At 42.0% G+C, this 23,744-nt stretch overlaps 7 protein-coding genes and 1 non-coding gene across 10 annotated transcripts in view; 6 read left to right on the forward strand and 2 right to left on the reverse strand.

Annotated features, from left to right (window-relative positions):
• LOC132256906 (dachshund homolog 2) overlaps positions 1 to 3,105 on the reverse strand; it is a 77,993-nt gene extending 74,888 nt beyond the window's left edge. The window contains exon 1 of the mRNA XM_059753502.1: positions 1,860 to 3,105. Coding sequence (XP_059609485.1) covers positions 1,860 to 2,593 — 734 coding nt within the window. The 5' untranslated portion in view covers positions 2,594 to 3,105. The remainder of the gene's footprint in view (positions 1 to 1,859) is intronic.
• Positions 3,106 to 5,411: 2,306 nt separating this feature from the next.
• On the reverse strand, positions 5,412 to 6,085 carry LOC132256871 (dihydrofolate reductase). Its single transcript, XM_059753452.1, has one exon. It carries the CDS (start codon positions 6,003 to 6,005, stop codon positions 5,442 to 5,444), a length of 564 nt encoding a protein of 187 aa, XP_059609435.1. The 5' UTR covers positions 6,006 to 6,085; the 3' UTR covers positions 5,412 to 5,441.
• Positions 6,086 to 6,231: 146 nt separating this feature from the next.
• LOC132256857 (WD repeat-containing protein 82) lies at positions 6,232 to 7,803 on the forward strand. Its single transcript, XM_059753429.1, has one exon. The coding sequence runs from the start codon at positions 6,568 to 6,570 to the stop codon at positions 7,513 to 7,515; it is 948 nt and encodes a 315-aa protein (XP_059609412.1). The 5' UTR covers positions 6,232 to 6,567; the 3' UTR covers positions 7,516 to 7,803.
• A 312-nt stretch (positions 7,804 to 8,115) lies between these two features.
• On the forward strand, positions 8,116 to 8,187 carry Trnae-uuc (transfer RNA glutamic acid (anticodon UUC)). Its single transcript has one exon. It is a non-coding gene; the product is annotated as a tRNA-Glu (tRNA).
• A 195-nt stretch (positions 8,188 to 8,382) lies between these two features.
• LOC132256863 (trafficking protein particle complex subunit 4) lies at positions 8,383 to 9,202 on the forward strand. Its single transcript, XM_059753438.1, has 2 exons — positions 8,383 to 8,609; positions 8,684 to 9,202. Exons 1-2 carry the CDS (start codon positions 8,435 to 8,437, stop codon positions 9,160 to 9,162), a joined length of 654 nt encoding a protein of 217 aa, XP_059609421.1. The 5' UTR covers positions 8,383 to 8,434; the 3' UTR covers positions 9,163 to 9,202.
• A 109-nt stretch (positions 9,203 to 9,311) lies between these two features.
• Positions 9,312 to 14,417, forward strand: LOC132256892 (cullin-3). The gene is made up of 6 exons (XM_059753484.1): positions 9,312 to 9,750; positions 10,964 to 12,103; positions 12,642 to 12,812; positions 12,872 to 13,300; positions 13,362 to 13,718; positions 13,943 to 14,417. Exons 1-6 carry the CDS (start codon positions 9,694 to 9,696, stop codon positions 14,093 to 14,095), a joined length of 2,307 nt encoding a protein of 768 aa, XP_059609467.1. The 5' UTR covers positions 9,312 to 9,693; the 3' UTR covers positions 14,096 to 14,417.
• Positions 14,418 to 14,523: 106 nt separating this feature from the next.
• Positions 14,524 to 18,527, forward strand: LOC132256887 (putative leucine-rich repeat-containing protein DDB_G0290503). Of its 2 annotated transcripts, XM_059753476.1 has the most exons (10): positions 14,524 to 14,852; positions 14,980 to 15,444; positions 15,502 to 15,579; positions 15,771 to 15,947; positions 16,217 to 16,306; positions 16,364 to 16,586; positions 16,863 to 16,957; positions 17,478 to 17,666; positions 17,725 to 17,886; positions 17,962 to 18,527. In XM_059753476.1, the coding sequence occupies exons 1-10, from the start codon at positions 14,685 to 14,687 to the stop codon at positions 18,097 to 18,099; spliced, it is 1,785 nt and encodes a 594-aa protein (XP_059609459.1). In that variant the 5' UTR covers positions 14,524 to 14,684; the 3' UTR covers positions 18,100 to 18,527. The 2 variants fall into 2 exon arrangements, with proteins under 2 accessions (XP_059609459.1, XP_059609460.1); XM_059753477.1 differs by lacking the exon at positions 15,771 to 15,947 and having other exon boundaries at positions 17,962 to 18,519.
• Positions 18,528 to 18,602: 75 nt separating this feature from the next.
• Positions 18,603 to 23,697, forward strand: LOC132256886 (girdin-like). Of its 2 annotated transcripts, none has more exons than XM_059753474.1 (10): positions 18,603 to 18,834; positions 21,371 to 21,679; positions 21,735 to 21,920; positions 22,027 to 22,203; positions 22,264 to 22,439; positions 22,513 to 22,941; positions 23,006 to 23,131; positions 23,192 to 23,308; positions 23,365 to 23,455; positions 23,524 to 23,697. In XM_059753474.1, exons 1-10 carry the CDS (start codon positions 18,727 to 18,729, stop codon positions 23,617 to 23,619), a joined length of 1,815 nt encoding a protein of 604 aa, XP_059609457.1. In that variant the 5' UTR covers positions 18,603 to 18,726; the 3' UTR covers positions 23,620 to 23,697. The 2 variants fall into 2 exon arrangements, with proteins under 2 accessions (XP_059609457.1, XP_059609458.1); XM_059753475.1 differs by having other exon boundaries at positions 23,396 to 23,455.
• The last annotated feature ends 47 nt before the right edge of the window (positions 23,698 to 23,744 follow it).

Consider the following 23,744-nt stretch of genomic DNA (forward strand, 5'->3'; position numbering starts at 1 on the left):
ACTCTCGATCTTACGAGCACAATAAAGAATATCCACACCCACGAGAGTTGCATAGTGGCAAGCGTGACGCCTCCTCGGCGTCCTTTCGGTTTGAACGGGCAAAAGGGGGAAATGTGTTTTCCAGTTAATTGTCGGAAAAGCTTTGCAATGGTCAGCAGAATAAACAAGCATTGGAGTAAACAGAAGTCTGTGCAAACACAATATAAAATATTCTATATGCGGATGGGCTTGAGAGTGAGATGGGAAAGTGCAGGTAAACTCAGGATGAAAAGAGTGAGTTTCCAGCCACAGGGAATCCCTTTTGACACCCGCACACCAAATTGTTAATGTGAATGAGTGATGATGCTGAGGGTGAGAGGAAAAGAAATGGAGCTCCCGTGGTGTATTAATATGTATGCAGATGAGTTCTTCCTTTCGATTGTTGCAAAAAAGTGGGACTCTCTATGTGGAAAATTAAGCAAAAGCAAACCCTTTGACATGGACTTTTATACTTCATTTGCCATCACAATTCATCCTTCGGCTCTTATAGAGCGTGTCAACTCAGTAAAAAGACACTGGGAAAAAGGTGTAAATATTATTTGTCACCCCTTTTTTGCTATTTAAAATCTTTTCACTTTATGCTTTCACAATTTCCAACTTCCCCCCAACAAATGATTTTTTCTGTTTATTCTATTTTCCATTTCCTTTGTCCGCTGATGTGATCATTTTCCAACATTGCATGCGACACTCGGAGAAAAAGACCGAGTGAAAATTATTGAATGAATGTGTGATGATGGAAAAGCGCACTAAAAGCCCCTTTGTGACAAAAGCTTTCACATCCACCCTCGACAGAGGGATGAAATAGGCTTCGATACTGGAATTGCAGGTATTTCACAGGCTATTTTGGACAGGAAGAGAAATAGAACATCGGAAAAGTACTACTGCATTCAAAAAATATGTTTTCCATATTAATTCACACAGATTCTTGTGAATTTCTAGTAGATCCTTATGAGTAATTATTGCATATTATCAACATTAATATAGCTAAATTTTACTGTCTGCAATTATTCTTTGACAAATGACATAGAATTCAATGAAAAAAATATCCTCTAAGTTGTTCATTTAACCTCAAAAATGTTATTCATGTTTCTACAGTTTTCTTCTGATTTTTCCATAACCAGACAACTTCATAGATAATTAAATTTTGGGCTCTTAGAAGATATTGTTTATTATGGCTTATTTTTTATATTTTGAGATCAATATGAGTTATTTCATTATTGTAAAAAGTCCCAAATATTCGTACATTTCTCAATTTTTCTGATCTTTTGATACTTTTTGATCCCACCAGTTGTAGTTTCACAATGTCATATTACCCATATTACCCTAGTGTCATACATACCCAGAGAATTAACAGGGAAAACGAATGTGGATCTTATCAATTGGCTGCAATACGTAATAAATTTAAGCTATTGTATATTTAGCGACGTGAGAACTGAAAGAAGCACCTGTGAAGCTCACACGAGACGGAAAGCGAGTTTAGCGCCGGCAGATCGCGCGATTCATGCGTGCGAAGGAAAGCTAAAATACTCAAATGGACTTTTCTCTGGGTTTAATTAGAAATTTTTGCACAAGGGTTGCGCAGATTTTCCAGCCCTCAGCACGCGCGAGAGAGAGAGGTTGAATGAGAGAAATTTGGGGGTGTGAGAGGCTGTGATTTTCAATTAAAACGCACTCTCGCAAGATACAAAATCAATTAAAATTGCGTCGAGCATATTTTGGCGGGAGCGCTTTTGATGTCAACACCCCGCGAGTTGTAGTTATATATGAAAAATGCATATCGAAACACCAATAAAATAAATGGGAGTGCAAGAGACACGTACCTCGCCGTGGTGCAGTCGCGATAGAGTATGTCGAAGTCCTTGCAGGAGAGCAGCTTGCAGCGATTGACGCCGGGCTGGATGGCACCCAGACCGCGCAGGATGCGGACTTGCTCCACATTGCATACCAGTGGCACGATGTCCAGGCGCTTGAGTTTGGTGTAGACGGTGTGCAATCCCCCGACGAGGTGCTTCAGGAAGAGCTCGAAAGCCTGCGGCAAGCAGAGCATCGTGTCGCCGGCTATGATGAAAGCGGCGACTTTCTGGCCGCGGTAGTCCACCAGCTTGCATTCGTTGGCTGTGGGATCAGAGGTGGAGATTGGTGGGGGGCTGTTGTAGCTCCGCGGCGGGACGTGGTGGTGAGCCGCGGCCATGAGCTCCAGCGGATTGTGGTGCATCATCTGCAGGGAGTTGAGGAGGCCCAGACCGTGCGGTGGCAAGTGCGGCAGGTTCTGTGCAATGCGGGGCGCCATGGAGCCCATGCTGTTGGGCGTGGAGACCTGTGGAGGGCTGAGCGGATGCGGCAGGCCCAGCAAAGGGCGCTCCCCGATGGGGCTCCCCAGCTGCCGGCCCGGACTGTGCGGTGTCGGTGTGCGGCGATGCATCTGGGGTGTACTCGTCGGATTGCTGGGGCTCTGGGGAGTCTTGGCGGACGACGCGGGATGCGATTCAGCCGTGGAGGACATACTGTGTTCACTGTGTGTCGACAACGAGTCCATCACTGAGTCCATGCTCATCTGACTGGACAGATCAGAGCCACTCTGTCCCCCTGTCGACACCTGATCCCGTTTCTCAACAATTTTCGCTGGATCTGTCACTAACACTGCCCACCTTCGACCAGGCTGTCAAGTCCTCAGTACACACTGATCAAATAACTCTGAGAATGCAATCGCAGCACCGCAATTGTAGATCTTGCTGGGGCAGGCTACACACACACGTGCACACACGGAATTTCGGGTGAAAACTAACGGATATTTCCCGTGATTTCGAATGGGGCGTCAATTTTGGAGTCACAGAAATATCCTTTTATGATTGCTATTGCGCGCTTTTACTACTTCCAATTGGTATTGGTCTAAAGAAGCCAGAGGACTGCTGCCTTTTCCGAAAGGGACAGCACGACTCCCTGCACACACTCTCACGCGAAAATCCTCTCCCAGAGAGGAAGAGAGAGAGAGAGAAAGAGCCTCCAAAGTCTCACCCTCTCGCGGCCACGTGAACTTTCCACGGATTTTGTTGCACTGTCACCCACGCGGATGTTGATATCGTCACTGACTGCAGCGCCACTGAGTTAGATTGTCCACGCGGCTTTGCGATCGCACGCGTGAAAAGTCTTCAACACGACGGCAATGTGTCACAGAGTGGAGTAACAGCAAAGGCTCCCCCTTCGCGATCGTGATTTTCCCAGTTCTCCAGGTGAAATTCTCTCTTGGATGGCAACCTTCGCGTCTGCAGTCACACTGACGGCGTGTGTAAATAAGAAAAGCACAGTTGCTGAAGAGAGACATTGGCAGGCGGAGAGGCTGAAAAAAGCAACACGAGAAGAGGTACAGAAATAGAGACAATACGAGGAATATACATTTGACTTCAGAGTCGGAATGAGAGGCCACATGGGCGCCACCGCGCGCACGAGCGAGATGCCAGTCGAAGAAAGAGAGACACCAACACACCACAGAATTGTAGCGGACAAATAAAATAGGTGGGTTCACAATTCCATTTCCACTCTGCATTATATTTTATTGATATTATTACGTTTCTTCTCTGCCAGTTCGCGCCAACTAACGCCATCCCGCTTCCTCTCACGCGAGTCAGAACGAGAGCCAGTCTTGTCAAGTGCACGAGTGCAACAGAGACGGCACGTGCGCCGAAGCGTGCGCTCTCGAGGGGCGCTTAACTATTGGCCGCCCGGCTAGCTGGGCACCCTGATTGGCTCGCTCAGAGGCAGTGGCTGAACGCAGTGCCGCCCCCCGGAAAGGTGTCAGTGCATTTAGTATCCGACTCTTTCGCATTTCAATTGAAATCGCCACACACAAATGTTTTCGCCAAACATTTTCAACTTACATAAATGCACCCCCCTCTCGCCGTGCTTTGAGGTTATGTGTGTGTTTGTGTACGAGAAATTCTCTCACGGAGGGGAAGTAAGAGCTTCTCTCTCTCGAAGAGAGTTCCTTGCTTTCCTCCGGGAAATGTTCTCAGGACATAAACTTTTCTCCGACCAACGCGACGCTTATGTCTGTAGTATTTTCTCGTCGTGAAAACCAGAATATTTGAATAATTGACGAATTAAAAGAAATTCTACATTTGTAATATTTATAATTAATGGAAACTTTTACATTAATATAAATTCAAATAGGAAGACAATAAGTAGAAGTAATTAAAAATTTAGTTTTTTCATCAAGGGGCCAAACGATTTTCATATAAATTTGATATTGACAAAATTGAAAATATTCAATATTGTATGCACAAATTGTATGTTTTTAACTTTTTGTAAAAATTCGTGATTTCGATATGGTCGCATAACAAAAATATCTATCCAGGATATATAGACTGGAGGGATTACGGTATAAAAGATATCACGAATTTTGAAGAATGAAAAAATTTAATTATACAATATCTGGAATTTAAGTCTCTTTAATCGTATTTTTGAATTAACATTTTTTATTTATTATAAAATTTTGTTTTTTTTTCTTTTAAGTAAATCAACTCATCGTTGTTGCAAGCCTGTTTCTTTTTTTTTAATAAAACGCGAAAGTGCTATTAGTATAATGAATAATTTCTACATTTGATGATAAAATTTATTTTCATCCTGCGAATCTTCAGTCTTGCGTAATAAAATTACGACATTGAAATATTGATATAACTATGATATGTAATTCTTAAATACATTTACTATAAACTTGCTGTTTTTATTTCATTTATCACTTAGTTTTCAATGTGCCCATCATATGTATTTATCTTAAAATAATTGCAGCGCAATGCTGAAATGTAACCAGTGAGTCTGCTTTTGAAGCTTCCCCCACCCAAGATTTGGGGCTGAGTTGCTGTGAGAATTTTTTTTCTATGGGATGTTTAGTTTTCGGTATCATTTCCCAGGTTTATCATTCGGTGACATGCTGAATTAATAAAGCCATCAAGTCATAAACACTTCCCATGGCCTCGGCGAGTCTCTGGCTTCGTCACCGGAGTGAGGCGGAATGTTCTCCCCTCAGCTTGTTTGTTGAATAGATTGTTCATTTTCGGCGGCATTTTAGCTCCTTTCTAAACATGATGCGGTAACAGAGTTTGTTGCCATGCTCTGTTGACCAAGAGAGTCCAAAACCACTTGGAGGACACCGTCCTCCTGTTCATTGTATTAAATCTCTCCACCTCCTGGTTGCTGACCATATTTTCTCATTTTGCTGTGTTAACTAAGTGTTGACGAATAATTTCTCGCCACCATCTCAACTGATTTTTTGAAAATGTTTCAACGCAATTTTGTGTATCCACTTCAGTCAAGACACAAAATCATATGATATTTATGGCGCTCAAGCAAAAAAACCTAACCTAAAATATATTTCTTTTTAATGAAAGCAAGCCTTTAACTTCAGATTACTTCTGGGTTTTTTCGTACAATAGATATTGATATTGGATGCCATTCTCCTCCTGCACTTCCGATGGAATATCCTCGTCATTTGGCACGATTTTAAAGCCTTCCGGAATGACTGGGAAGAAAGCGTCGCACTCAAACTTCTTCTTCACGTCTGTAAAATAAATCCTGTGGCAGTTTTCAGACTCCATGGCCTCCTTGTAGACTGAGTAACCTCCAACAATCCAGACATTCTCAATTTCCTGGCGATATTGTTCCTTGCCTAGGAGTTTCAGGGCCTCCGGCAAACTGCTGCAAATTATTACGTCGGACGGCAGCTGGAGGCCTTCCTGACGCGACAGGACTATATTCAGACGTCCTGGAAGGGGTCTCTTCTTCTCCGGTATGCCAAAGTAAGTCTTCCTGCCCATAATAGCGGCATTCTTCTTATCTGGATCAGAGACCTTGGTGGTAACACGGTTAAAATGCTTCAATTCTTGCTTCAAATGCCACGGAAGATTGCCGTTCAGACCGATGCCGAGATTCTCACAGGCTGCCACACACAAATTTAACTTGATATTGGACATCGCGACTTCTCTAATCAGGGACAATTCACAAAAATTGCTTTATAACTTGACGAATTGCTGTTCCATATGGAAAAGTCCGGGAATGAATATAACCCGGTGTGTGAGCTTATAATTTAGTTTTTACTCCTTACCATATTAGTATCAATACACGAAAAGTAGCAGTATATTTCTCATCGCACGATGTGGATTTTCGCTTATTATCTGTATAGAAACCTGATCTTTCGCAGATATTTTCAAAATTCTTGTTTTAATTATTTAATTGTGTTTTTACATAATCACAAAGTAATTATGGATGAAATCAGGGAAAAAATAACTCGTACAATGGTACTAATATTTGATAAAATACAAGTATACTGTGTGAACTTTCCATCCGGGTAGAGAATGTTCGCCACGTGTGGTGCTGCAAACGGCGAGGATTTGTTGACAAAGTGTGTTTGACATCGGGAAAGCGCATTTGTTTTCCTGTGAAAAGTCCGAGTAGAGGCCGAAAAGGCGTTTTTCCATTTATTCACGCGACAGTGCAAAAAAGGGCGGCAAGATTGAGCAGAACACGCCGTCGAAGATGAAGCTGATAGACTCAGTGGTGAGATCTTTCCGGGTGGCGAAGGTGTTCCGGGAGAACACGGACAAGATCAATGCCATCGACTTCTCGCCCAATGGAGAGCACCTGATCTCCTGCGGCGAGGACGACCAGATCATGATCTATGACTGCGAGAAAGGACAACAGACGCGGACGGTGAACTCGAAAAAGTACGGCGTTGATTTGATTCACTTTACGCACGGCAACAACACGGCAATTCACAGCTCCACGAAAGTGGACGACACCATCCGATACTTAAGTCTGCACGACAACAAGTACCTTCGCTACTTTCCTGGACATACAAAAAAGGTCATCTCGCTGTGCATTTCTCCGGTGGAGGACACCTTCCTGTCGGGCGCGCTGGACAAGACGCTGCGCCTATGGGATCTACGCTCACCCAATTGCCAGGGCGTGATGCACTTATCAGGCAGACCCGTGGCTGCGTACGATCCGGAGGGGCTTATCTTCGCCGCCGGCGTTAACTCGGAGAGCATCAAGTTGTACGATTTGCGCTATTTCGACCGCGGCCCGTTCATCACGTTCAAGCTAAATCAGGAGAAGGAGTGCGACTGGACAGGCCTGAAGTTCAGCCGCGACGGCAAAACGATCCTCATCAGCACCAATGGCAGCACTATTCGCCTGGTGGACTCGTTCCACGGCACGCCGCTGCAGACGTTCACGGGCTACCTGAACAACAAGGGCATCCCGATCGAGGCCAGCTTCAGTCCCGACTCGCAATTCATCTTCAGCGGCAGCACTGACGGCCGCGTGCACGTCTGGAACAGCGACAGTGGCCACAAGGTGTGCGTACTGAGCGGCGACCATCCTGGGCCAGTGCAGTGCGTGCAGTTCAACCCAAAGTTCATGATGTTGGCATCGGCGTGCACAAACATGGCCTTCTGGATACCCCCAGAAGATGTGCAAGCCTAGAACTAGCGCCTTTCATTTAAGGGAATTCGCATCTAGGACTTATTTTACAATTTTACCAATAAGTTTGATACGTGTAACAATGTATGCGCGAAAAAGTGAAAAAACCCTCGGAAAAACCCGAATTGTAGAACAGGAAGTTCATTAAAATTGTGTATTTCAAATTAGGCCGATCAGAGATGAATCCAAAACTGTCGAATAAAATTTCATTGTAAAGACGGTAGAGACATTCCATGTGGATTTTGAGGATTTTCTTTTGATGCGAGGAAATTGAGGTCAATACCATGAGATGGCGGTTCGAGAGCGATTGCTGATATTGTAATCCAATCCATTCAATTATATCACAGAAAATTAATTGACAATTCACCAATTTGTCTAAACAAACTACGTTTAAGAATGACATGTTCTTCTTAATATGAGAAGTCGATAGGACCTTCTTATTAATAATTATTTATTCAGAGCTCATCACGTGAATCAACTTCTGTAATCACATACCAAGTTGGTTAACTTAAGAATCACATAGTTTGTTAGATTTTGCAGCTTATATCCAATTTTTATTGAAGACGATGTGTTTCTAAACTTCTTAGCTCGAAACCTTTTAAATCCCATGTGGTCTAGTGGCTAGGATATCTGGCTTTCACCCAGAAGGCCCGGGTTCGATTCCCGGCATGGGAATTTTTTACGCTTTCTTCTTCAAATGTATTTTTTTATCACAATTATCAGAAAAATGACCAAAGCACAAAATTCCTACGACAAATACGCGCCACACGAGCTGAATGCAACCAAATTTCGGTTTGAGGCTCGGCTATGAAGAGCAGGGGTGGAACAAATTCGATTCTAAATCTGCCAACTTCACAACGATCTCAAGAGTTTGACAATCCATGTTTTGGTTTTTCTTGGGAGGAAAAGGAAGCCCAGAATTATGGTGATTTACGGAGTTTATATAGTTAGTAAGTCCGGCGGACTAATTTTCAACCTCGATCACAACGTTCCGAAGGTGGAAAATGAGAAAACCTTTAGTTTCCCTTTGGATTTGAAGCTCGACTTTGACTCCAAGAAAGTTACTGTTGTTTTTGGCCAAAGAGACGGAATTACAGGTAATTGAATCTGATATCTTCGGCGATTGCGAGAATAATAGCTAATTATCCTGAATCCCTGATTTCTTGGTTAGTGGGTCATGTTCTTTCAGCGATAAATGGTGTATCTGTGAGCGGTGTGACACTTGAGGACGGCCGAGATGCTAAGGAAGTGATTGAGAATCGAGACAACTACCCACTAAACTTGAAGTTCCACCGGCCGAAAATGACAACGAATGAGAAGATCGTCCTTGCCAGCACCTTCTACCCTTTATTCGCTATTGCGAGCCAATTGAGTCCTGAACCCAAGAGTTCGGGAATTGAGATGCTCGAGACAGAAACATTTAAGCTCAACTGCTTCCAGACACTCACGGGAGTGAAGTTCATCCTGATAAGTGAACCTCTGCAAGCGGGAATGGAGATACTTTTGAAGAAGATCTATGAATTGTACGCTGATTACGTCCTCAAGAATCCCTTCTACTCATTGGAAATGCCCATCAGATGCGAGCTGTTCGATACAAATCTTCAGGCACTGCTGGAGCAGGTGGAGAAGAACGGCATATCGAGTATTTAAGTCATCTAATTTCTGGTTTAATTTAATAAATTGTTACGGACGTTCAAGCATTTCTCTGCGAAAGTTCAGGGAACTCACAGGTCAGTGATCAGCGACATCTATCATCCAACTTGTTGCGATTCCCCAATCCCCGTTAGTGGCGCTTCCATCGTGCCATCCATTCTTTTCACGTCAGAAAGGAGGAAAAACATCATCAAAATAGATGGTACAAAAGTGAAATTTGCCAACAGAAAAGCCGTGCATTTCTTGGTCCACCTGGAGAAAAGTGCATCTCAAGTGTTCTTATACATCAGTGATGTGGAATTTTGCAATTTGGGAACTCGCACTGTCGATTAGAGTAGATTTTCGTTGACCTCGTCGCCCCCCATTCATTTCGCGCACCCCCGTCGCCCTCGCGCTCAGCTGCCCTTTTTTGCCGTCGCACAACCCCGAGAGGCCCCACGGGCGAGACTCTGAGCCACACCAGCCACTTACGGACGAGCACTTGCGCTCTCACGCTCACCTTTCGGACAGCGACTCCCGGACATCAAGATGATCCGACCGAACGCACCGAAGAAGGAGAGCAAAATGCGAATCAGGGCATTTCCGGTGAGTCTTCCGCTTCATTTTCGCATCTCCTGGGTCGCCGTAGCAGACCCGATGGGAATGGATAGTGCAGAAATTGGGATTCTTTTGTCAGACATCAATTCGAAATGTCATTACCGAGGCAGTGACACAGATTGACGTAGTCTAGGTGTCTGTTCGTTTAGCAAGAGACTTCCTTGCTTCTAAGTTAGTCCTCGGTTTACTCATGCAGATTTTCTAAGGAGATGCACTATTAAAAACTACGTCATTTTCATATGAATTATCTGTATTAACAAAGTGCTCAGAATTGGAAACAATCCTTGGAACAAGCGTAAACGGTGTAAACATAAGAGGTTTATAAGTAAAAGTAAAAACCGAGTTAATTGATAGATTATTAAAATTAAATATGATATCTCTAAAATTTGAAAGAAGTGCAGACATTTGGATTGACACACTTTGTGCTACTTGAAGTGAAAGTTTCGTCTCTCAATCTTTGTACTTTATTCACGATGTTTGAGAGCTGTTGCGATAGAATCTTAGGACAAATCATTGTCCAGTGACAAAGAATCTTTAAAGGCAACGGAATGGGAATCACAAGGAAGATCTGAGTAAACCTCCAAATCGATGATGACAAAATAAATACATACTTGTTTTACTATAAAGCTACATAGCATTATTCACAGATAAAAAAGTTGTATTACACGAAACGCTGAATATGAAATTTTTGCAAAAGTGAATAATTTGCTATATACTCTTTCGACTCTTTATATCAAATCTTAATTTGATAAATTTGGTAGATCCCATAATATTTTTCTTAGCAAATAGAAGAATATTTGTTTACAAGCAATTAATAATCTCTATTAGTTTATCCAATTTTAATGAAATGCTACTTTAACAGCAATTAATTAGTTTGTCCCGGAGAAGCCCAGATAAGGTTTGGTAAAATTAGCAATTGGCGAGGAATATGAGGATTGTAATTTAGCACATCCTTGAGGAAGTTAAACACACAGGCCTGGGATTTAGTCAAGAAACAAAAGCATAAATTCGAAGTGTGTGTGAATGGCGCTGAAAGATGAAGCGCGGGTGTGAAGAGATGAAAGGAGGAGTGTATATATTGAGGGAAGTCTCAAAGGAACTGGATGAAAATCATCTATACTTGGTGGTTAATGAGAAGGACACAGGGTCTTGGGTGTGACCAGAGATGAGCTGAATGGCGTGTTTTCTTGTAACCTTGCAGATGACTATGGACGAGAAGTACGTGGAATCGATTTGGGCATTGCTGAAGAATGCCATTCAGGAGATTCAGAAGAAGAACAATTCGGGATTGTCGTTTGAGGAATTGTACAGGAATGCGTACACGATGGTGCTGCACAAGCACGGTGAGCGGCTGTACGCTGGTCTGAAGGAAGTGGTCACGCATCATCTGGACACGAAGGTGCGCGTGGAGGTGGAGCAGAGCCTGAACAATAACTTCTTGCAGACGTTGAATCAGGCGTGGAATGATCATCAGACGTCGATGGTGATGACGAGGGATATTCTCATGTACATGGACCGCGTCTATGTGCAGCAGCACGATGTGGAGAATGTTTACAACTTGGGTCTCAACATCTTCAGGGATCAGGTGGTGCGCTATCCGCCCATCCGGGAGCACCTGCGTGAGACGCTGCTGAGCATGGTGATGCGGGAGCGCAAAGGCGAGGTGGTGGACCACATTGCCATCAAGAACGCGTGTCAGATGCTAGTGGTGCTGGGTATCAACAGCCACTGGGTGTACGAGGAGCACTTCGAGAGACCCTTTCTGGCCCAATCAGCGGCCTTCTACAAGATGGAATCTCAGAAGTTCATTTCCGAGAACAGTGCCAGTGTGTACATCAAGCGGGTGGAGACGCGCATCACGGAGGAGGCGGAACGGGCGAAGCTGTATCTAGACAAGCAGACGGAGTCGCGCATCATCACAGTGGTGGAGGATGAACTAATCAAGAAGCACATGCGCTCGATAGTGGAGATGGAAAACTCCGGAGTGGTGTACATGTTGAAGAACAGGAAGGTGGAGGATTTGGCGTGCATGTACACACTGTTCTCGCGAGTAGATGACGGCCTGAAAACGATTGTGGATTGCGTGTCAGGATACTTGAGGGAGCAGGGCAGGATGCTGGTGAAGGAGGAGGAGACTGGCACAAATCCCATCACGTATGTGCAGAACTTGCTCGATCTCAAGGATCGCTTCGATCACTTCCTCAATCAGTCCTTCAACAATGACAAAATCTTCAAGCACATGATATCGTCAGACTTTGAGCACTTTCTTAATCTCAACAGCAAGTCACCAGAGTATCTCTCGCTCTTCATCGACGACAAGCTCAAGAAGGGTGGAAAGGGCGTAAGTGTTGATTTAATCCATTTCTACTTGATTTAAATATGAATGCCTTGACTATTAAGTCCTCCAGATTTTCCAATTGGCATGAAGGAACGATTGAAGAACAGTCCTTGAGTAATTCAAGTTTATCTTGGGTAAAAAATTATTACTCTTTTGGTTGTCTTTTGTCGAGTTTCTAAACGTTATTTCGGGAAATTATTGGTTTAATTTAGAAGAATGTTAATAGTCTTGCGGTGAATTTCGTGAATTCAAAATTTCTTGGCAAAACTAAAGGGCGAATAAGTTGTATTGTTTTTATTCTTTATACTCCATCTAGACTTTAGAAAAACATTTATATTATATGATGTTAATTTGAAGACCTTTACACTAGGACCTATTGTTTCAAGCCTATTTCAGTGAATATTTGACGAATTTTTATTCTATAAATTATATTCAAGTAATTAGAAAATCACTTAATTATTTTCTTGTTAGTTATCTTTATAACTCAATTATATGATTTATCGGATTTATCAATATAAGAGTCTTTTGTTTTGTTTATCAGATGACGGAGCAGGAGATTGAGACAATTTTGGATAAGACGATGGTTCTCTTCCGTTATTTGTTGGAGAAGGATGTGTTTGAGCGCTACTACAAGAATCACTTGGCCAAGCGACTCCTACTTAACAAGTCTGTGAGCGACGATTCTGAGAAGAACATGATTTCAAAGCTAAAGGTGAGCCTATTTCTGCTGGCGTTTAGTTGAAGATTGACTTTTGTGTTTTGCCTTTACAGACTGAGTGCGGCTGCCAGTTCACATCGAAGCTGGAAGGCATGTTTAAGGACATGTCAGTATCAAACACGATAATGGAGGAGTTCAAGACACACGTGATGAACGAGGGCATCTCACTGTTTGGCGTGGACCTCACTGTGAGGATACTGACGACAGGCTTCTGGCCCACGCAGTCCGCAACACCAAATTGCAATATTCCCAGTGCGCCACGTCAGGCTTTTGAAACTTTCAAGAGATTCTACCTGGCCAAGCACTCTGGGCGTCAGTTGACGCTGCAGCCGCAAATGGGCACGGCGTACATCAATTCTGTCTTCTACGGGTGCGCCAAGGTGGATGCTGAGAACAAGGACGGCGCCAGCTCGAGTTCGGGAAGCATCACCGGTGGGCCGACAACAACGCGAAAGCACATTCTGCAAGTATCGACCTATCAGGTGAAGCCTCAATTGATGAATGTATATACAGGTACAGATCCTAATGTTGCTCTCCTTGCAGATGTGCGTGCTCATGCTGTTCAACAATCGCGATCGGCTGACTTATGAGGAAATTCAGCAGGAGACGGATATTCCGGAGAAGGATCTGATCAGAGCACTGCAGAGTCTCTCAATGGGCAAGGCGGGTCAGCGACTACTCGTGCGAACGCCCAAGACAAAGGACATCGAGCCGACGAATGAATTTCTGGTGAACGATGCGTTCGTGTCCAAGTTCCATCGTGTGAAGATCCAAACAGTGGCCGCCAAGGGCGAGTCAGAGCCGGAGAGGAAGGAAACACGCAGCAAAGTGGACGAAGATAGGAAGCATGAAATCGAGGCCGCGATTGTGAGGATTATGAAGCTGAGGAAAACTATGTCTGTGAGTTGATGCTTATTTTAATTTATATTGCTAACAGATCCTGTTTCCTCTTGTTATACTAGTTTAATGAGGTTCTCTTTGATTTAGTTAAGATGATTGAAGCACTGAGTTGATTCAAACAATTTTCTCAAAATGTATTTTTGATGTATTAGAACATTTTTCTTAATACTAAGAATGATTCTGTATTATAATGCTTTGCTAATACGGTTTTTTTTCCTTTAAAGCACAATATGTTGGTGTCCGATGTGACGAGTCAACTGAAGGCGCGTTTCTTGCCGTCACCTGTAGTCATAAAGAAGCGAATAGAGGGTCTGATTGAGCGTGAATATTTGGCCCGCACGCCCGAAGATAGAAAAACCTACGTGTACTTGGCATAAAAGACACACACATCGTTTTTGGTCTTTAGGATTTGGTGTTGAAGTGAGGCGTTACAGGAGAGGCGCCAGAAGGATAGGAAGTGAGTGAAAGAGAGAAAAGGATGAAATTTTTGTCTTGTATAATTGAAATTTTCCGTGGATTTGTAAGAGAGAGTGTAGAGAAGTTACGACAGAGCGATAAGAGGAACTCTACTTACGATTTCTGTTTCATTAATGACGAGAGCAGAAATGATTTTGTCATTGCTAAATTCAACCCTGTCGAATTGAGATTTCTGGTTCAAAGATTAATTCACTGGAAAGGTCAATAAATGATTTTCAATTAAGAAAATACTATTTTAATGTGGAAACCTCACGGTGAAAACAATGAGAGGCTGGAAGTTGGGAGGCGATGATCATAGATGGCGTCGGAGTTGGGAAGAGATCAAAGTGGGTCTGAGAAATAAAATTGTGATCTTGTTTGATGCGCAAGAAGATCACGAAAATCTATTTTTCTACTTAAATCGTACAATTTTTGCCGCTCTTGTGTGATTTTCCGTGGGTGAAGGAGTGAAAATTGCTGATAGCGTGAAAACAAGTTGCGCAAAACGCCATGAATCAGGAGGAGAAAGAAGATCAGTCAGAAGTACAGGAGGATCCTTGCGCAGACGTCCCTGATGTCAGTGCTCTGGGTGTAATTGATATATTCACGTCACTGTACCAGGACAAGATAAAGTACATTGACAAGAAGATTGGGAATGATAACCAGGAATCTCTGAAGGTGAGAAAGCGAGAGTGAGGTTATGGTTGATGCACCCTTGGAAAGGATAAAAGTTGTACGGCCACAGGCAGTTTTGCCATGGCCTCATAGACAGGATGAAAAGATACATTTTCTCGCTCTTTTTCAGGTAAAACTACCCGTCTACAAGCAATGGGTGGAGGATCTCACTGTGCAGAACAGAGAACTGGTCAAAGCAGTGGAGGAGGTGGAAACCGTGGTGTCGGATCGGCTGAACCTCCTGGAAGAGCGCCTGAAAAAGGAGTACAAACTGCATGACCGGAGAGTGTTTCAGCTGGAGCACGATATTCAGAACCTATTGATCTTCCTACGACGTATTGTTAGAGACAGTAATTACAGCACAGAAGGACTGAAGTTCCACGATACTGACCTAGAGAAGAGCTTGACGGAATTGCGGCATGGCGAGGAACCGGATGTGGCGAGAGTCACGGTGGAAATGACACCAGAAACCAGCAGAATCATTACTGGAGGCCTCGAGGACATATCCAAGGGGATGACAAACATCCGGGATGATTTTCGTGGCTCTACATCCATTCACACCTTCAACGATGGCTACAAATCATTCGAAGAAAATGTGAGTCATCACAGTATTGTATGAGGATATCCTTCTAGTGACTAATACATTTTACAGGCAATCCTCAGGGAGAAACTGGAGAGCACGCAGAGAGAGCTAAACTTGCTACAGATGAAAAACAGAGAGTTGGAAAAGGTTAGTACTTCTAGCAAAAGCGGCAAGAAGCACAATTCGGCCAAAAAAACTATTCATTTTTCATAAAAAAAAATTACTCCTTGATTACCACGATTGTCACGTAAATCCAAGGTGAATCTTCTCACTCGAGGAGTATTAGAATTTTAGAGTAAAACTAAAAAAAAAATGATGTGCAAAACCACCCTTAATAGGCCGCCAGTGATACCCAAGTTCTTGTTGAGGAAATTGCCATGAAGCATGACATGATACAGAAAATGCGATCAGATTATGGACTTTTGGAAGAGCAAATGCGTCAGGCGGGAATGCAAATTCACTTTAAGGACGATGTCATCAGGGAACTTAGACGTGAAATCACGGCTCTTAAGAAGGTACACGCGACAGCCACACTTTCCACCCCCTTTTTGACTTGTGTTATGATTTTCCAGTATCCCAATATTGCTTCTGCAGATGATAACAGCTCAAGTAGTGGTGATGGGGATTCTGTGTATTTTTCCCCGTTGGTTATTAACCCTGTAATTGAAAAATTGTGTATAAGGCCGAAGGAATTTGTAAAGATTTTCGAGAGGAAGAAGTCATAATAATCAATTTTGTGAATACTACAGATTTGGAAAAAACGCAGCAAAATTTCTCTTTTCAGATAAACACTCATGAAAGCGATTCTACAGACTCTTTAGCTGTTGATTTATCTAATGACGGGCCATCAAAGCAGACAGATCTCAAGGAGATGGTAAGGTTATGTAACGATCCACTTTTTCTTTAATTGATCGAGTGATTGTAATTTCAGAGCAGCAGGAAGAATCTCCAAGACATCTGTAACGAACTGAATCAGTTAAATGTGGAATTGGGATTGACTATTCCAGACAGTGATGATGTTGTAGTGCCAGAAACCGAAATGTTGAGTGCAATTAAACATGAGTTCTTCAATTTGAGGAAAACCAATTCACTTCTTCGTGTAGAGAATGCCGAAATGCACGGAGAAATGGCACAAATTAGAGAACAACTGAAAAGTAAGAGAAAATATTTTTCATCTTCCATTTATAAGTGTTTCAAAAATTCTGAAACTTCTTAGGAAAATTAAGTGAATATCACGAGGAAAACGAGTGTTTGTTTTTTTATTTCCTTTTCTCATTTGAATCTCATTAATTTCATTGCTTTTAAGAGGGTTCTGCCCTTGGAATGGCCTGTCTTTTTCAGTGTCTTATTCTTATAACATCTTTTTTTTTTTATCATCTAAATTGTTGTAAGCGAGGAATGTATTCACATTCCACTTCTCTTCTTTGTAGATTTTTCCTCTCAGAATGATCGTTTGAGCAAACAAGGGAAACAATTAGATGAGATGCAACAAGTTATAACCAAAATAAGAAATGTCTGCAAGAGTGTGAGTATGAAGACAAGAATAGTTCAGTGCATGCGTCACATTAATTGACCATATGTCGCAGTGATTCTTCTCTAAAGTGCCTTTCGCTGTCCTACTTTGAAGCTTCCATAAAAAAAGATATCATCTGCGCTTTTCACATGTGAATCAGACAATATTCCTGAGATATTTTTGGAGAGGCTGTTTTGATGAATTTCACCAGGAATTCAAATATAGAAATAGAATGGAAGTTGTTAAATTAATATGCTCTCTAGTGATAGAAGTTTGAAGGAAGATCCAAAATATAGAGGTCAAATGCGTTTTTGCTCCTTTTCTGCTGCTTCTTGGCTGGTACTTTCTAATAATAATCTCAGATTGGAGAAGCAAACTCCACCAGTCGGTCGTCTCTCTGAAGGTGTGGCAAAGGAAATTAAGTTGGATAAAATTAGTAAAGTTCGTGATTTGGAACAGTTCTGTTCTCTTCCGCGCACAGAAATTATTATAGTGACTTCATCCAGTGTTTTTAACAATGGGAATTTTTCAGTTTGGCGGCAATCAGGAGGAAGCTGGCAGTAACAGTGATCTCTTGACGAGCTTTAGTGCCATTCTTGAGGAGTTAAAACGTGAAAATGCCATGAAAGAAGAGAATATACAAAAGCAAAGACTCGAAATTGAGAATTTGAGTACAATTCAGAATTCTCTCAAGGCGGAAGCTATGAAGAATAAGGAAGTGGTGAGATTTTCTGCGGTGAAATGCTAAGAAATTGCATTCAAAATCAGTTTTATTGCAGATTAATGAGTTGAAGAGTGCCATCGACGAGCACGTAAGCGTTGCGAATGAACAAAAAAGTGCCAATGAAGACCTTTTATGTCGCCTGAAAGAGATGGAAAACCATCAACCGAATGAAATTTTCGCCAAACTCCTCGCTGACAAAAATCGATTGGAAGTTGAGGTGAGTTAAAGCATTGTATATCATCGAATGACTGAATATTTTTGCTGAATTTGGACATTTTTTGTGGTGCTGAAGTGTCATCATCAAATGACAACAATTTCCAATTTGAAGTCAGCCGTGGAGAATATGAAAAAAGACGGGAAACCTGTGAGTCCGGGAGGCCAGCAGAGCGGCTCCTTGTGGAGCTGGTGGCGCTCAGTGCATGATGTTTAGAGACACGCTTTTCTTGTTTTTTCTTCTGTCATGCTCAAAAACAGTGCCTATTTTGAGACATTCCACTTTGGAAACACTACGGGTCGGCCAATCCCGTCAGATTACCGTCCTCTGGCACTCTACCCAACACAATTTCCTTTTCACATTTATTAACACATGGGATAGTTGACTATTTATTTTCACAAATAATTCTAACCTTATTGTTTAAATAAGAAACTTAATGCCATGAAGAGCTTCCTTACTAAACTTGATTAAGGAGAAAATGATTTATCGAAATACGCTTATAAAAAGTTGCCTGTAATGCGTTGTTAATTCTTTCATGTTGTAATTGTTTTTTGCCATGCGAAAAGGGGGCAATGTTTACATTATTATTTTTCTATATCTGTTTATTGTTTTTTTTTTTTGGGAAATAAATATTTTTCTACAAAGTCATTTTTGTGTGTAAATATTTGTCTTAGTAAGAAAAGAAAAGAAATGAAATCATTCAGGTGAGTGTTTATGGTGTTTATTAAATAACTCATTCGATTTATCAACGATTGTTGTTTTGATTTGATTCCTTGTCAGAAAAATGCAGAAATTGGTGAAACACTGATTCAAGAGCTCCTCAGGGATGTCTTTGACGAAAATATGAGACTGGATCGCCACGTGACTCTCCTACAAGATGAAAACCTAAGATATCGAGCTAACGTGCACGATGCGCTCCTGGAGTTAGCTGAGGAGAAAAGTCGTCGTGGGGTGAGTTTGAGTGAGGGGTTTTGTCAATGATATTCACCGGCTGTGTCGTCATTTGAGGATGGCTTGCATGGGGACAGAGAGCGCAAGAGAGCTTTTACACACAGTTTGACCTTCCTCGAGGGTGAGAAGAATCTATTTTTGAGTGACGGACATACTAAATGGTGGAAATGCAATCACAAATTCTCACAATGCCAAATCGCTCTATATATTGATTCACCCTTCGACTATTAAGGCATGGCATGTTGATTCACTAAAGCCTGAGGTGCTTCTTTTTCACGATATGTGGACACAAGTGCAGAAATTTTTCCATGAATCTAGGAAATTCTACTAGATTCTAGAATCTCATTCTGGAACTGGGGCTGTGATTCCCTTTCTCTCGAACTCGCCTTATTGACTCCTTGATTTTACGTCATGCGTTACGGAGCGCTCTTTGTGTGCGTGTCTACAGAATGGATTACTCTCAAATGTATGTATCTTCTTAGAACAACACGCCACAATTACATCAAGAATGAGTTCTAAAATACTCATTTGTTTAGTTTATTGAATCAACTAAAATTTGGTAATAAATATTTTCCCTGAAGGGCTCTTTAATATCTTCATGCAATTGTATGAAGTATGTATGTATCAAAATGTCGTGGCTTTGTCAATTTTCCTCACAATCGCGTGGCAATTTCGACATCATCGCGTCAATTTGGTGAAAGTTTCCAATCCTAAAGTCACAGCTGGAGTTCGATTGGCAAATCGAAGACATGTGAAGAAAACTCGTGGGTACAATTTGTGATATGCGAAGGAGGGGAGGGAAGACAAAAGGCTGTATATTTTGGGGGGAAACATTTTTTGCGCGTTTCGTCGCGTGGAGGGAAAAATTTCGCGCGCGCCGAAAAGTGATGATCACTGCACCTTTGCATGAGTGTGTATCGATGGCGTGCTGAATGATGCGATAAACATAGCAATAAATCTTATTCTTCGTGCCCGAGCTCAATACTATTTATTATGTTATTCAAGTGAATATGCAAGATTATTGTATCCTTTTGCCTTCTGATCCTATTCACTTGACGAGGGGTTTTCACGACAGATTGCCAGGGGGTTTCATCTGTTGGGTGTTTCTTTTAAGCATCTAATGAGATCAAGAATTGTCACGATGCTGAGACCGCGTTGCGTGAATAATTTTAGTCTATAAAACTGTCCCGTAAGCGACACGTGACAGTACTTATTCTCTGTGGCGAACTATAAAAAAAAAACTTTCACAGTGGCGTACAGCTGAAGTGTCTTTTATGTAAACGTAAAGTATTTGTTAACAATAATTCCAGGCTATCCTGTCTACCTTTGCTTCACTTTTGATCTTCAATCAGGGTTATTATTGGATTAGTCATCTGTTTTCTGCTTGGCAAATTGAACTTTTCACAACTTCCATAAATAATGCATAGTTTCAATTCGTTGTAGACATGAACGTTATGTTGATTTTTTCACTATCTTCCACTGTCATCCAAGAGCATTGAGATTATTCCCTTTTTTTAGCAAATTTTTGATGATCTTTTAAATCCCTTAGAACTTCACTACGCCTTTGAAAAGTAGAGTAGATATTGTAGAGAGAGAGAAATTGAGGGAGCATAACATATTCCTAAATGGTGGATTTATTGCAAAATCAATATGTCTTTCCAGCCATGGTGGATAGGGTGAAAAACGGAGACGCTCCAAAACGCAAATGTGTGAAAATTGTTCCCTTATGTACGTTTTATTAATATGAAACACGCTTATTTGGTCTCTCCCAAAACTTTCTGGGTCAACGTATTCTGACAACACCTGGAAAGGCATGACCCAAAAATTCTATCCTGATGATCCTTTTCACTTTCTCTTGGTGAAAAACAGCTCCCACTCAACATGTCGTGAGGGCGAATCATACACAAATACAGACTTATTATTTGCAAATGGTAACACATTTCAATCTCAAATTTCAGGTGCATGTGTCGAATCCTTCGATTTCTATTTCAGTTGAGCAGACGATTGCCACCCATTTGGTCACATATACGGAGTGTTTGGGGGCAAAAGACCTTTCCTTCGAGCCTTGAAGGTGTTGACGAGTCACTGAGTGTTGGGCCAAAGTGTGAAATTTGTGGTTTCTCACACGCTCTCTGTCTCCAGGTTTACATGTTGGGTGGTAATAGATAAAATGATAATTTGTGTGAACTTATTGGGATTGAATGTGAAAAGTTTTTCACGGGAAAATGTCCCATTCGTGATCAATTAAGTATAATTTTCCTTAATATCCTCAGACAGTGGATTTCTTGGCGAAAGAATTGCGGGGCTTAAATTGCTGGTGAAACGGAAGAATGATGAAAAGACATGAAAAATGACTTGGAAATCTGGAAATCGAATAAATTGAGTGAAAAATGGAGACAATTTAATGTGTTGTGTCGTGGAAATTCCTCTGCAGACATTAAGAACTTTTCTGCTATATACATAAATTGCCTGAATCCACACGATAATCCTTGAGCAATAAATCGCTCTTTAATGTAAAATCCCATTTCTCTTGCAGTCATCTAAAGCAAGTGGAGTTCTAAGCATTACTTCCGAGAGGATATCTGAAGAGAATGTTTCTGCGTTGAGGATGGAATCGAACAAGTACACGCAGATCATTGATGATCTGTCTAATGAGCTGCAGTCGCTTACTGAGCAGTTGCTGCAGCAGCCGCAACAGCAGAAGGACCTTATCGAGGATTCTATGCAGCTGAAGACGTTACTGGATGATCTAGAACTTCAAAATGATAATCTACAGCACACGATTGAGAGTTACATTGAGCAACTTAGCAGTGCAGAGACGAAGATCAAGCAATTGGAATTTGAGGTGAGTGCTTAGCATCGGCCAACATTTTTCTATTTATCGACACTTTATCCTCTAGAAATCCACTCTCGAGAGTGAACTGAAAAATACAGGCCTCGAGCAAGAACAGAAGGATGGTAAAATTGAGGAGTTGCTGAAAGAGAACAAAACTCTTCAGTCGCAGTTGGACATTCAACGACGATTCTGCACGTGCAGAACCGCGATGGTCATTGACAATGGCAATGGGAAGCGTGGCAGTGATTCGGTAAATGCAGAGTATTGTTGAAAGCACAGTTGACGCTAAATCAATGCAGTGTTGAAGACTAAAATAACTCCCTCTCTCGTTCTCGTGTTTTTGACGCTATATCAAGGACAAAGACACGCAGTGCATTCAGGAGCTGCAGAAGTTATTGAACCAGAAATCAACCGAGGCCTCGAGAGCCACAGTTGCGCTGCGATGGAAGAGTCTAGAGTGGGGTAGACTGCAACAAATTGCTGCTGACGATAAAAAAAAGTTGACAGAGCAGACGAAGGATTTGATCAGCACTGTTTGTGCCTTGAGATAGTACATATTTTTATGAGCAGTTTTAATGGGAGTTGCTTTGCAGGTGGGCGAGATGAAGCAGAAGATATCATCCCTAGAGGCTGTGGTGGAAAAGCGCGAGAAGGATTTAGATAGAGCCAATCAAAAGCTACACATTACATCTCAAAAGGAGGCAGAACTCATGGCTGAATTGGCGGTGAAAACAGATCAATTGACTTTCTTCGAGAAAGGAGAATCCAAGTGAGTTTTTATATCACATTACAAAAAGGGTCAAATAATCGAAATCACTGAAATTCTATGATTTTGTCTCCAGATACCGCGATGCCATTGAAGACCTCAACCATGAGCTCCAAGCTGTCCGGTCTAATCGCATGAGACGAGAGAGTGTCATCATCCAGGAGTTGAATGCTGCCAATACCAGTCTTCGTGGAGGCTCTCAAGAGCTGGAAAAGCACAACATATCACTTCAGAAGGAGAATTCGGTACTAAAGAGCGAAATGGTCGATCTCAAGGATGAAGTGGCATCTCTGGAGGGTCGCAGTCGTGCTTTGTCGGATCTGTTGAAAGCAAATCAGGGGGAAATGGATCTCTTGAAGCAGGAAGTGAATCGCCTCATCTCACTCGACACTGAGATTGTGGGCATTAGAGAGGATAAGGCGATTTTTGAGAAGCATAATCAGGATTTGTTGAAGCGCTATCAAATACTGCAGAAGGATTACGAGGAGCTTCAGAATGAATATAAGTTAGTTAGTTCATTTAGAAGAAGAGTAATAACTCACTAACTGTGTGTTGTTGCTAATTGTTAGACTGTTGTTGGAGATCAAGGCGCAGACAGAGATTATCCTGGAGAACATGAAGATGTGGGAAAGCGAGCATGAGGAGCGCGAGAAGATCATTCAGAAGAAGATTTCTAAGCAAACTGAGCATATCAAGTAAGTTATTTTGTTGCTTAGGGAAACATGGGTATTCTTTGATGGTTTTTCATATTTCAGCACTCTATTGGACGACAGGAAGATGCTTATTACGAAGATCAATACTATGCATCAGGATATGGTTGTGTTGAGTTGCGAAAGGCAGAAATACGAAGAGAAATTGAAGGAAATGTTAAAGTATGTAATCATTTCGACAATTCACAATTCCCTGAATGAGTTTCTCTGTATTACAGCGGTCCATCGATTTATCTTCCCAACGCGCAGGACAACTTATCACTTCCGTCAAAGCTGATAAGATACAGCAGTGATCCTCAGCTCAATGACGTGAGTGGAATTATTTAGCTTTTTAAATATATTATATATTCTCATGAAGATTATCGCGCTTTTTGCAGCCCCAGAATGTGTGGCGAAAAGTAAGACACACGGCAAAGCGACTATTTCGTACGAGGCGCTTGTGGGAGGAGCACCTGAAAGATGCCCTTCATTGACCTGGAGTGCCCCTTTGGTGTGTGAAAATTAAATTATTGTACTTTGAAGCGATGAGTGAAGAAATGTCCAAGGAAAAATCGTTTCTTTCAATATCTCATACTTTCTTCGTCGCGCTTTCAGCGCC

This window comes from Phlebotomus argentipes, unplaced genomic scaffold (genome assembly GCF_947086385.1).
Source record: "Phlebotomus argentipes unplaced genomic scaffold, Phlebotomus argentipes genome assembly contig_33, whole genome shotgun sequence".
NCBI classification, from domain to species: Eukaryota; Metazoa; Arthropoda; class Insecta; order Diptera; family Psychodidae; genus Phlebotomus; species Phlebotomus argentipes.

Bases quoted from the DNA above. Each gene is read 5' to 3' on its own strand.
- LOC132256857 (XM_059753429.1), top strand. From the start codon at position 6,568: ATGAAGCTGATAGACTCAGTGGTGAGATCTTTCCGGGTGGCGAAGGTG.
- LOC132256892 (XM_059753484.1), top strand. From the start codon at position 9,694: ATGATCCGACCGAACGCACCGAAGAAGGAGAGCAAAATGCGAATCAGG. The intron at 9,751-10,963 runs GTGAGTCTTCCG...GTAACCTTGCAG, and splicing joins TGCGAATCAGGGCATTTCCG to ATGACTATGGACGAGAAGTA. The intron at 13,301-13,361 runs GTGAAGCCTCAA...CTCTCCTTGCAG, and splicing joins TGCAAGTATCGACCTATCAG to ATGTGCGTGCTCATGCTGTT.
- LOC132256863 (XM_059753438.1), top strand. From the start codon at position 8,435: ATGGTGATTTACGGAGTTTATATAGTTAGTAAGTCCGGCGGACTAATT. The intron at 8,610-8,683 runs GTAATTGAATCT...TTTCTTGGTTAG, and splicing joins CCAAAGAGACGGAATTACAG to TGGGTCATGTTCTTTCAGCG.
- LOC132256886 (XM_059753474.1), top strand. From the start codon at position 18,727: ATGAGACTGGATCGCCACGTGACTCTCCTACAAGATGAAAACCTAAGA. The intron at 21,921-22,026 runs GTAAATGCAGAG...CGCTATATCAAG, and splicing joins GGAAGCGTGGCAGTGATTCG to GACAAAGACACGCAGTGCAT. The intron at 22,204-22,263 runs GTTTGTGCCTTG...GTTGCTTTGCAG, and splicing joins CGAAGGATTTGATCAGCACT to GTGGGCGAGATGAAGCAGAA.
- LOC132256887 (XM_059753476.1), top strand. From the start codon at position 14,685: ATGAATCAGGAGGAGAAAGAAGATCAGTCAGAAGTACAGGAGGATCCT. The intron at 15,445-15,501 runs GTGAGTCATCAC...TACATTTTACAG, and splicing joins ACAAATCATTCGAAGAAAAT to GCAATCCTCAGGGAGAAACT. The intron at 15,580-15,770 runs GTTAGTACTTCT...CACCCTTAATAG, and splicing joins AAAACAGAGAGTTGGAAAAG to GCCGCCAGTGATACCCAAGT.
- LOC132256871 (XM_059753452.1), bottom strand. From the start codon at position 6,005: ATGTCCAATATCAAGTTAAATTTGTGTGTGGCAGCCTGTGAGAATCTC.